This window comes from Conger conger, chromosome 9, assembly GCF_963514075.1.
Source record: "Conger conger chromosome 9, fConCon1.1, whole genome shotgun sequence".
NCBI classification, from domain to species: Eukaryota; Metazoa; Chordata; class Actinopteri; order Anguilliformes; family Congridae; genus Conger; species Conger conger.
Genome location: NC_083768.1, coordinates 58,789,778 through 58,802,678, shown reverse-complemented (window position 1 = coordinate 58,802,678; position 12,901 = coordinate 58,789,778). Strand labels below are relative to the sequence as shown.

The window sequence follows — 12,901 nt, the reverse complement described above, 5'->3', positions numbered from 1 at the left end:
GCAAACAGCAGAACCGCACACAGCAGGACCGCACACAGCAGAACCGCACACAGCAGAACCGCACACAGCAGAACCGCACACAGCACACAGCAGAACCGCACACAGCAGAACCGCACACAGCAGAACCGCACACAGCACACAGCAGGACCGCACACAGCACACAGCAGGACCGCACACCGCACACAGCAGTGTGCAGCACCATCTCACTGCACACGGCCGGGTTATGTGACAATGCACAGCTCAGCTGGAGGCAGCTGCCACGCCTTTCCTGAGGGAACTGAGCACACACTGAGGGAACTGAGCACACACTGAGGGAACTGAGCACACACTGAGGGAACTGAGCACACACTGAGGGAACTGAGCTCACACTGAGGGAACTGAGCACACACTGAGGGAACTGAGCACACACTGAGGGAACTGAGCACACACTGAGGGAACTGAGCACACACTGAGGGAACTGAGCACACACTGAGGGAACTGAGCACACACTGAGGGAACTGAGCACACACTGAGGGAACTGAAACACACACTGAGGGAACTGAGCACACACTGAGGGAACTGAGCACACACTGAGGGAACTGAGCACACACTGAGGGAACTGAGCACACACTGAGGGAACTGAGCACACACTGAGGGAACTGAGCACACACTGAGGGAACTGAGCACACACTGAGGGAACTGAGCACACACTGAGGGAACTGAGCACACACTGAGGGAACTGAGCACACACTGAGGGAACTGAGCACACACTGAGGGAACTGAGCACACACTGAGGGAACTGAGCACACACTGAGGGAACTGAGCACACACTGAGGGAACTGAGCACACACTGAGGGAACTGAGCACACACTGAGGGAACTGAGCACACACTGAGGGAACTGAGCACACACTGAGGGAACTGAGCACACACTGAGGGAACTGAGCACACACTGAGGGAACTGAGCACACACTGAGGGAACTGAGCACACACTGAGGGAACTGAGCACACACTGAGGGAACTGAGCACACACTGAGGGAACACACGAGCCCCGCCACTGCAGACATGCTCCTCCAGACTGTCACACACCAAACCATCCTTTATTTCCCAGACAAAACAAAATGAACACTTTAATCTTTAATTCAGTGTGGAGTCATCGTTCCGCTGTGTCCAGTGTCAGGGGCCCACAGGCATGCTGGGTAAATATTATCATTCCACTCCCCTTGCACCTGAGAGGTTCTTAAAATTAAACACATGAATATCGTCCCATTTGTCCGTACACTCCGTGAGACCACTTTTTTTTTACGTTATCTCGGAAAGTAGAGTCCAAAACTGTTTGAAGTGTAATTCTATTGCTCAATACCTTAAGGAAACGCAAGTATATTGGTGAATATGGACGTGAACAAAGCAATTCTGTAGGTAACACTGTGTGGACAGGCAACACTATGAGGATAACAGGCAACATGACTTTGAGAGCACAGAGCAACACAGAGCCATTCCATTGGTGAACGCAGTCAGGAAGTGTCACCCTATTGGTCAATGCGGAAAGGAAGTGCAATGCGATTGGAGCGTGTGGTAAGGAAAAGCAACGCTGGCTGCCACTCTTACAACAGCAGCAGAGTCGGTTTCCCATCACTGTCGCCCCATATTCCTGTCCTGGATTTTAAAATGTGGGTCACTTTTGCTGCTTTTTGCATATTCCCTGGCCAAGAAGTGCAGGGATTTATTTAAAACTGATTAAAACTGCAACAGCATTGCCCACTGCGGTGGAGAGACTGGAATCCGAATGAAAGAAGAGACAGTGTCTCAGAAGGTATTAAAAGCCCGGTCACAAAGCCCTCTCCGTGTCAAAGACGCAGTCTGTATCCATAATCCATCGGAGCCATGATTTAGGATGAGTCGCCCCTGCCCATTCCTGTACCTCATGCCTGGTGAATAAAGGGCCAGGTAAAAGCTGTAAATAAAGCACTTTTCTGACAAAGGGTTTCTACGGCCTAACCCCAGCTAACACAAAAAAAAAAACATTCTCACAATGTTGCTGCATTGTAGTTGCAATGTTATAACCTTGATAAAAAAACGTTCCAGTGACATTGCAAGAACATTGTATGGGAACCTTATTCACTACACAGGCTAAATAAAAGAGAATTTTTGAAATATATTGGCAATACAATTTAGAAATATTTACCATATATTTCACATCGGGAATACGTTATTGAATACGTGAAGTGGCCAATTTTACATATGTTGACATGCATTATAAACGCCAGTATGTGAAATATATGGGAAATGCAGCTTAGAATGCATGCGTTTCCCGTCCGTATGGGAATGTTGCAGTAACGCTGTGAGAAGATTTTGTGTTGGCTGGGAACCAGGACACCAGCTACAAGGCGGGGGGGCATTGTTCATAAGGTTATTGTTCGGGAGGTGGTTCAGTCCCGCGGTGGAGGTGCTGACGGCCCCGTGCCCTTTGGGCGGAGCGGCTCGACTCGCCCGGCCGGTTTTCCGAATCCGAAGGAATTCCGCACAGAGCACCGCCTTCAGCCTTCCAGAAAACAGTCACGCTCAGGATATTCCTCTGAGAGCACAGTTCTGTTGGTAGCCTGTGGGTCTTTGCTCAGGATATTCCTCTGAGAGCACAGTTCTGTTGGTAGCCTGTGGGTCTTTGCTCAGGATATTCCTCTGAGAGCACAGTTCTGTTGGTAGCCTGTGGGTCTTCCTCCTTGCTGAATGTCCCCACCCTCTTTCAAGCTTTCATCTTCCTCTTTTCCCCCCATCTTTCACTTCTTCCCCCTCTCTTCTGATGACCAGGAGTTCATTTATTTTTTTTATTTTTTATTATTATTATTATTATTATTATTATTATTGCTGTTATTAAGAAGGGTGTTTTCATGGAGCTTCCATTTTGTTGCCTTTAAAAAAAAATTATGTTTAAAAAAAAAAAAAAAAATTCAACCAACTGTGGACTTTCGTAAGCAGACGGTGCGGTTTGTGTTTTCTGTTCCTCGTGCGTAAATGGATTGCCAAACACAAGCAGTGTGTGAACTTCCAGTCTTACAAAATGTGAGGCGTAAAAAAGCAGGAAAACAAGATTTGGTTTCAGGCTGAATTTTGTAACAAGGCCGAAAGAGGGAGCTAACACCTCTCCCTCTCTCCTCCTTCATCCCCCTCTCCTCTATTCCAGCAGGGAGAGGTAGAGGGGCGACTGGAGGAATCGGGGGTAGCAGTCTGACTCCAGGAGGTAGTGGATCCGCCTCTGGGCGTGGCTGAGAGAGGAGTGGGAGGGGGCTTGTAGCAGCTGCTCAGTCAGGTCGCGAGTCTTACTGTCCAAATTCACCTGAGAGAGAGAGACATTAACACTGCACTGAGAGAGAGAGACATAAACACTGCACTGAGAGAGAGAGACATTAACACTGCACTGAGAGAGACATTAACACTGCACTGAGAGAGAGAGACATTAACACTGTACTGAGAGAGAGATAGAGAGAGAGACATTAACACTACTGAGAGAGAGGGAGCGAAAGAGAGTCTGTAGAAGACAGGCAGACAGATAGATGTATACACACACACACACAGACACACACAGACAAACACACGCACAGACAGACACACACACACACAGATGCACAGACAGACAGACAGACACACACACACACACACACACACACACACACACACAGACACATGCACAGACACACGCACAGACAGACACACACACACCACAGATGCACAGACAGACAGACAGACAGACAGACACACACACACACACACAGACACACAGACACACACACACACACACACACACAGACACACGCACAGACAGACACACACACAGACACACGCACAGACAGACACACACACACACACAGATGCACAGACAGACAGACAGACAGACAGACACACACACACACACACACACACACACACACACACACACACGTCCTGAGCGTACCTCTCTTGGTGCCCCTGGCTGGATGTACGTGGCGTAGATGTCGCGTGCTCTCCTGTGGAGGGTGAAGTTGGTGGAGGACAGGCGGAACTGCTCACAGGCCAGATAGAACTGCAGGTTCTCCTCACTGAACTCTGAGCGCAGGAACGCCCCGAACACCGAGGTCCCCACTGCAGGAAGGGAGAGAGACCGTCAGAGACACCAGGCCCAGCTCCCTCACACACACACACACCCGAACACCGAGGTCCCCACTGCAGGGAGGGAGAGAGACCGTCAGAGACACCAGGCCCAGCTCTCTCACACACATACACACACACACACACCCGAACACCGAGGTCCCCACTGCAGGGAGGGAGAGAGACCGTCAGAGACACCAGGCCCAGCTCCCTCACACACACACACCCGAACACCGAGGTCCCCACTGCAGGGAGGGAGAGAGACCGTCAGAGACACCAGGCCCAGCTCCCTCACACACACACACACACCCGAACACCGAGGTCCCCACTGCAGGGAGGGAGAGAGACCGTCAGAGACACCAGGCCCAGCTCTCTCACACACGCACACACGCACACTCACACGCACACTCACACGCACACTCACACGCACACTCACACACACACGCACACACACACGCACACTCACACACACACGCACACACGCGCACACACACACACACACACACGCACACACACACACGCGCGCGCACACACGCGCACACACTCACACACGCGCGCACACACGCACACGCACACACACACGCGCACACACACACACAAGCACTCACACAAACCCACACACACTCACACGCACACGCGCACACGCACACACACACGCGGACACACACACAAACCCACACACACACACACACAAGCACTCACACAAACCCACACACACACACACACACACAAGCACACACACAAACCCACACACACTCACACGCACACGCACACACACACGCGCACACACACACACACACACACACACAAACCCACACACACACACACAAGCACTCACACAAACCCACACACACACACAAGCACACACACAAACCCACACACACGCACACACACACACACACACAAGCACACACACAAACCCACACACACACACACAAGCACACACACAAACCCACACACACACTCACACGCACACGCACACACACACGCGCACACACACACACACACACACACAAACCCACACACACACACACAAGCACTCACACAAACCCACACACACACACACACACAAGCACACACACAAACCCACACACACACACAAGCACACACACAAACCCACACACACAAGCACACACACAAACCCACACACACACACAAGCACACACACAAACCCACACACACACACACACACACAAGCACACACACAAACCCACACACACACACACACACACAAGCACACACACAAACCCACACACACACACACACACACAAACCCACACACAAACCCACAGCTCTGACTCACACATACTCACACACACACACACACACACAAGCACACACACGCACACACACACAAACGCACAAGCACGCACACACACACTCTCACACACACACACACGCACACACGCACAGACCCGACTCACACTCACACACACACACACACACACACACACACACACACACACACACTCACACACACCCGACTCACAATCCATCCAGACAATAGGGCATAAAAGCCCTTTCACAGTCCAAATGTCATGTCATGCTCCTCTTTATATAATCTGTCAAACACACCCAAGCCCCCCCCCACTGTAAACCTAAAACACACACCCATATCATCTTTCTTGCCCCTCTCTCTTACACACATCCTGTTTCACTCAAAAGATGGATTGTGACATGTTTTACAACAGGAAACAAAAGAGCTAGCAGACGTACACACTGTCTACACACTACAGTACATTAACACTGCACTGAGAGAGAGGGTTAATACAGTATATACACACTGACTGACTGGACACTACAGTACATTAACACTGCACAGAGAGAGAGGGTTAATACAGTATATACACACTGACTGACTGGACACTACAGTACATTAACACTGCACTGAGAGAGAGGGTTAATACAGTATATACACACTGACTGACTGGACACTACAGTACATTAACACTGCACTGAGAGAGAGGGTTAATACAGTATATACACACTGACTGACTGGACACTACAGTACATTAACACTGCACTGATAGAGAGGGTTAATGCAGTATATACACACTGACTGACTGGACACTACAGCACATTAACACTGCACTGAGAGAGAGGGTTAATACAGTATATACACACTGACTGACTGGACACTACAGTACATTAACACTGCACTGAGAGAGAGGGTTAATACAGTACATACACACTGACTGACTGGACACTACAGTACATTAACACTGCACTGAGAGAGAGGGCTAATAAGCTGTGTGGATCACAGGGGAACAGGTATGTCCAGGTTTCTCCTGTGTTTATTCCACCGGGAACGTGCTGGGACAGGTAGGATACGGCAAAACCTGCAACCTGTGCTGGGAATTCCGAGGAAAGGAATTCCAGCTATGCTAACGCTAACAATGCAGACTACTGCACCAGCCGAGGGAATGCTACGAACACGGCTGAGCTATATCAGCAGGAGATATTGCGCAAGAACATAGCAATAAAAATGAAGATAATGATATATTTTTTTATTACTGGCCCTCCGGGGGCCCAAAACAGCGGAGTATGAGTGACAGTGTTTTGTACAAGCCATGGAAGCAAACGATGCTATGGTAATTAATTGCCTATAACTTAAGAACTTTGAACTTATACTGGCCAGGCTTTTTTTCCTTTCATTTTCTGTGTCTGGCCCCTTCCACAACTAAGGGGAGAGGGGTCTGCGTTACCATGACAATGCCCGTTTGAACTTTAACTGCCATTACCCCTTGACAGTTAACCAAAAAAAAAAATTTTTTTTTTTAAACTTCCAGAGAAATTCCAGTGAAAAAACCATGAACACTAACAACAGGGTGTTTGGCTTGATGGCATTTAAGGGCCTGTTTATTTTGTCTAGCCAAAAAACACCAAACCAGATCGCAGATGCATTGCACAGAGTGTGGCGTATCCAGTATCACGTCGTATCCAGCGGCAACGCCTTTTTGGTCACACCACTTCCTACCACCATGTTCATCCTTGGCAAGGTATCAGGGTGAGAAACATCCATCCATCCATCCATCCATCCATTATCTTAACCCGCTTATCCTGAACATGGTCGCAGGGGGGCTGGAGCCTATCCCAGCATACATTGGGCGAAAGGCAAGAATACACCCTGGACGGGTCGCCAGTCCATCGCAGGGCACACACACCATTCACTCAACACACTCATACCTATGGGCAATTTAGACTCTCCAATCAGCCTAACCTGCATGTCTTTGGACTGTGTGAGGAAACTGCAGTACCCGGAGGAAACCCACGCAGACACGGGGAGAACATGCAAACTCCGCACAGAGAGGCCCCGGCCGACGGGGATTCGAACCCAGGACCTCCTTGCTGTGAGGCGGCAGTGCTACCCACTGCACCAGGGTGAGAAACATATTGGGCCAAAAAAGGCTGCAAACAACACAACTCACAACTCACCAGGGATCAGAAGGTGAAGCTGTCGAGGCCAATTCTGAGGAAATTATTTTTGAAAAAGGCGCAAAACTCAGTTTCAGCTCGTCACACATTGCTAAGTGGCTCTGCTCGCAGCCGTGTTCGGGAACAATCACCACGCCTTCTATGCCCGCCGGCGTCCAATGAGGCGGCCCGTTTAAACGTTCTTGTCCAATGAGAATGCTTGGTCTGAACCCATATCAATGTTCCCCTTGGGTGATCAAAACACAACAAACAGCCCTGCAACCATGCCTTCCAGCCGCCGATTCCCACCCTCAGCTAAATATTCCAGTCTCTCCTCTGGCTGGTGCACTGTGGGATACAGAAATCGATCGAGGTCACCTTAGAGTTTATTTGCCATTTGCTCAACTTTGAATCGAGGTCTCTTGAAGGAGATTCCAACCCGTTAAATGTTCTTTCTCAGAGCTAGCAGCTCGAAGTTCGGAGGCTCCGAAAGATTTACTGAGCAAGAAAACATGAGCACATCCTTTGCAGAAGTATTTTTCTGGAAAGTGCAAAGTGTACATGATCGACCTGTCTGCCACACATCTGCCAAATCTGTAACTGACACGTGGGTCACACACATATACAGACACTCACAACCTACCCCAACAAAGGATGTGAAGAAAGAGAGACAGACAGAGAGAGACAGACAGAGACAGAGACTCACAGACTCACACACAGAAGCACACACGCAGACAGACACACAGACACACAGAGACACGCATACAGACACAGACACACAGACAGACAGACAGACAGACAGACAGACAGACTCACACACACACACACACACACACAGACATACTCACACACACAGACAGACACACAGACACACACAGACTCACAGACATGCATACAGACACACAGACAGACAGACAGACACACACACACACACACACAGACTCACACACACACACACAAACACACACACACACAGACAGACACACAGACTCACAGACATGCATACAGACACAGACACACAGACAGACAGACAGACTCACACACACACACACACACACACACACACAGACATACTCACACACACAGACAGACACACAGACACACACAGACTCACAGACATGCATACAGACACACAGACAGACAGACAGACACACACACAGACTCACACACACACACACAAACACACACACACAGACAGACACACAGACTCACAGACATGCATACAGACACAGACACACAGACACACACTCACACACACACACACACTCACGGCGGCTGGTGAGCAGTGTGTCCATGCTCTCGGCCCAGCGCAGCGCCTCCTGCTGGCTCAGGCGTGTGCTGCCCAGCCCCACCTGGCTCCACTGCCTCAGGAAGGGCAGGCGGGACTTCTTCTCCCTGCAGCTGGGACAGCCAATCACAGAGCACGCTCAGCTGGAGCCACGCCCACAACTACAGCAACACCTTTCAGCGAGGGGTTCACAGTCAGGGAGAGTCACTGGAACACCCACCAATACTGCAGCGGAAAATATCTCAATCATCTCATACATAAATATTGCATAATTCATAAACTTGAACAAGTGCATGACTGGGACCCTGACGGTTGGTGGTTTAAGCCGCGGTGTAGCCATAATCAGGTCAGTGCAACTGTTTGGCCCTTGAGCAAGGCCCTTAACCCCACACTGCTCCAGTGGAGATCGGCCCCTGTTTAGTCTAATCAACTGTAAGTCACTTTGGACAAAAGCACTAGCCAAATAACTGTAATAATAATACCAATAATACTACCAATAATTATAATATATATATATATAATTCTTTCTTTTTTTTCTTTTTTTTAATGACAGACTGCTTGTAACACACCCCTGTGGTCTAGTTTCCTACAAACAGCTGTGCCTAATCTGGAAGCAGCCATTTTGGCTCTGTTTCCTCCTCTCTCTCACCTGTTCTGGAGTTCCTTGTGTTCTGAGCTGAGGTTGGTGTGAGACGAGTGCGGGCTCTGGAACAGAGGGGCGGGGTTAAATCCGTGACATCACAAGCACTGAGACGCAGGGGGGAAAAACGACACGCACCGTCCCAGGGGAAGCAGGGGGAAAAAAAGACACGCACCGTCCCACGGGGAATGGGAGAATCCAAGAATTCCCTAAATGACGGACTCATTTTGAAAACCTGAAGATTTCTGTGTCAAAGATATTACTCTTCTTGAAGGCTATGGAAAAGCAGTCTCCCCAAGTGTTCAGTCCGAATAAAGTATTCAAGTATTCAGAACACAGTACAGAGTCATGGCCACACGCCTCTCTGCAGCTCACCCTGATTATGCTACGATGACCCTACCTCTGTGTCAAACTACAGCGTAGCCCCAGTCAAACCTGGGACAAATATGTCACTGTTTTGGATTCAAATACTATTCTATGCTTTGCTGAGATTGTCTTGTATCAGCCTGTGAAAGTGCAGACCCCGCCTCCTGGTCCTCTGGGTTGGCTCAAATGCACCAGTCAAGTTCAACTGAGCATAGAAAAGTATTTGAATCCAAAACACTTAGATATTTGACCCAGGTATGGCCTCGCTGTGACCTACACAGAATGCCACAATGCTGGCTTAACACCTGTTGCCATGCCTAAATCTGCTCCACGCTTCTCCTGTACCTGTCCTACGAGATTCTCACCTGCTCAAACACAATGATACCCATTCGAACAGACCTGTCCTACCAGCCTCCCACCTGCCCAAAAACACAGACACCTGTTGAAACAAACTTAAACCAGTCCCAGCTGGCTCAAAGCTGCTGAAACAGGCTCCCACCTGTGCAAAGACCTGCACTTTCAACACAGATGTGTTAAAAACAACACATAACGTGTTATTTTTTAAGACACCACCATGTCTGTCTTTTTTGTGTTACTTTCAACACAGTCTGCAATCTCCGTATTAAAAAGTCTCCATTTGCAACACATATGTAAATTGTGTATTTGTAACACAAAATGCTTTGAAAGTAACACAAACGTAACACAAAAAGTGTGTTGGACATTAGCACATCCTTTTTGAGAGTGTGTATCCTAACACCTGTATACCTGTCCAAATAACTTTACACATCCTAACACCTGTATACCTGTCCAAATACCTGTACACACATCCTAACAGCAGCATACCTGTCCAAATACCTGTACACATCCTAACAGCTGAGTACCTCTTCAAATACCTGTACACCCATCCTAACAGCTGTGTACCTGTCCGAAAAGATTCTTCAGGTGGAGTTTAGCCGACGTCAGCCGGGCCCGGGTGTGATGCCCGTGGTGGTGCCGGGCGGGGTCGGAGGCGGGCGCAGAGGAAGGGGAGGGGCAGGACGAAGGCTGCGAGGGCCCGTCTTCGCCCCGGCGGTCGTTCCCGGGGGAGAGCTGCCCGTCGCTGTAGGCCTGGAAGCCGTCGGCCAGCGCCGGCACGCGCAGACGCGAGCCGGCCTGCGACACGTTCTCCGCGCTCACGCTGAACTCCTTGCTGAGCGGGGGCTTCCGCGGCGAGTCGGCCGGGGAATCGCAGTCCGGCAAGGCTACCGCGTAACCGTCGACCTCGCAGAGAGACAGGTGCTGGGTGTAGGAGCCCCCCGGCCCCCCCGCCTGGGTGCGGGACTTGTCGCGCAGCTCCACCCGTCTCCACGGCAAAAAGTCCAGGTCCAGGAGGGACCCCTCCGAACTGAACCGCCGCATCGTGCTGGGGGGTAGATTCGGCAGGCGGTAGGATAGAGGGGGTAGGGGGTAGAGGGTGAACTGGGGTCAGCAAAGAAAGAAGAGAGGATCTGGAAAATTACAGCAAAAATGAGAGATGGGACAAAACAAGAATGGGATAAGAGAGAGATTAATCACTCCGTCACAGCAGAGGTGGATGAAGGTAAGACATGTTTGATCCGAGTTTCCAACAGGCTGGATCAGCCCACACACACACACACACGCACACACACACACAGCACTTTTACTCTTAATTCTTTCTCTTCTGTGCGGACATTAGCTACCGGTTCATGCATTACTCCCGAAATGTACCGTTTTAATTTACGTATTAATGACGTACTAGCCTCCCGAGAAGACCGTCCTTAAGATAGATACACAAAAACAATATAATATTTGTCAAATAGTTTCTCTACATTTATTTTTAATTTTTCTCACGTCCTGTTTATCGGTTTTTTTTGCCAGACTAAGGCCTGATCGCTACTCTTCTGCACCATACAACACACCTGCACAACCGCTAGTAACTGAAAACACCGCGTATCCCGGTTTAACAGAATTTACCGTGACATTAATTCTTAATGTGCTATCCAATGATCTCACAATTCACCCTACTTTTCCGTGCGTCTATAGGTCCATTTCTTGTTAAATGGATCAAGTGATTAAGAGTGACAGTTGGCTGAACCAATTAAATATGATGTTCTTGTCACGTTCGTTAACTTTTTTTATTGAGGAAAGTTTGTCGAGCTAAGCGTGCACTTGCTTCCTGACCTTGAAATGCGGTTACACAGTTTGATAATTAGGCTTCTGCCGGAGGGAAACAGATTTCAGTAAAAAAAAATACCAGTCTAAAAATAAACGCAACCAGGAAGAATTATGACTGATTTCCAGCAGAGTGACTTTATAAGTAACTTTATGGCGACAGCACTAGGCTATGTGTGCGTTTTGCAACATAAACATTACAGCGACTTCACACGAGAACTCTACACGCTATTTTTTTATCGCATAGCCTATATTAAAACTACAGATAATACGAGTTGAAAATGTTTAATCTCACCTTAGAATCTATTTGCCATATGCTCAATTTTGAATTCTAAGCCGGTATGACACTCCAGTTCCGCAAGTCCAATGGTTGTAACGCCGGTCAGCTCGTCTTCTTGTGATCTTGCTCATAAAGATTGATCAAGTTCTGACGCACCCACTTTGACAACTTATTGTGCCTGCTTGTTAGGTCTATATCGTGAATATAGACCAAGGCATATATCCCTAAGGCCACAGAAGTCACACTATACACGAAAAGTGGCCTTTTCGACCCATTTGATGGCACGAATATTGGTTTGCAGTTTTTTGGCGTTCGAGTTGTATTCCGTTGGAGTGAAAGAAACGCCTCTTCACTTCGCCCCACCCATAGTTTTAAGTCGCAGCTTGTCCTGAGCTTTCTTCTTCAGGCAGTCGCGAATAGCCCGTCCCAGATAATTGCTGGTGCTGCCTTGGAGGAAAACGAGAGCAATTAGTTTGATAATGTCTAAGGAAAATTAATACGACGCTTGACCGACATTTATTTCGATTCTCTAAGAGAAAATAAAGTTAACCTGGTCACCAAGAATAATCATCCTCCTGACATCTCATCGGATTTGCTCCCATGTCTTACTTAAGTCTTACTGAAGACAAAGATGACTACGCT

General features: G+C 48.7%; 1 protein-coding gene across 3 annotated transcripts; it reads right to left on the bottom strand.

Moving 5' to 3' along the window:
* Positions 1-1,061: 1,061 nt before the first annotated feature.
* si:ch211-152p11.4 (regulator of G-protein signaling 3) lies at positions 1,062-12,612 on the bottom strand. 3 transcript variants are annotated; one of them, XM_061255127.1, is made up of 6 exons: positions 12,275-12,612; positions 10,729-11,294; positions 9,451-9,506; positions 8,784-8,914; positions 3,927-4,093; positions 1,062-3,311 (listed from the first exon to the last, which is right to left on the bottom strand). In XM_061255127.1, exons 2-6 carry the CDS (start codon positions 11,203-11,205, stop codon positions 3,150-3,152), a joined length of 993 nt encoding a protein of 330 aa, XP_061111111.1. In that variant the 5' UTR covers positions 11,206-11,294; positions 12,275-12,612; the 3' UTR covers positions 1,062-3,149. The 3 variants fall into 3 exon arrangements, with proteins under 3 accessions (XP_061111111.1, XP_061111112.1, XP_061111113.1); XM_061255128.1 differs by having other exon boundaries at positions 10,729-11,265; XM_061255129.1 differs by having other exon boundaries at positions 10,729-11,209.
* Positions 12,613-12,901: the final 289 nt, after the last annotated feature.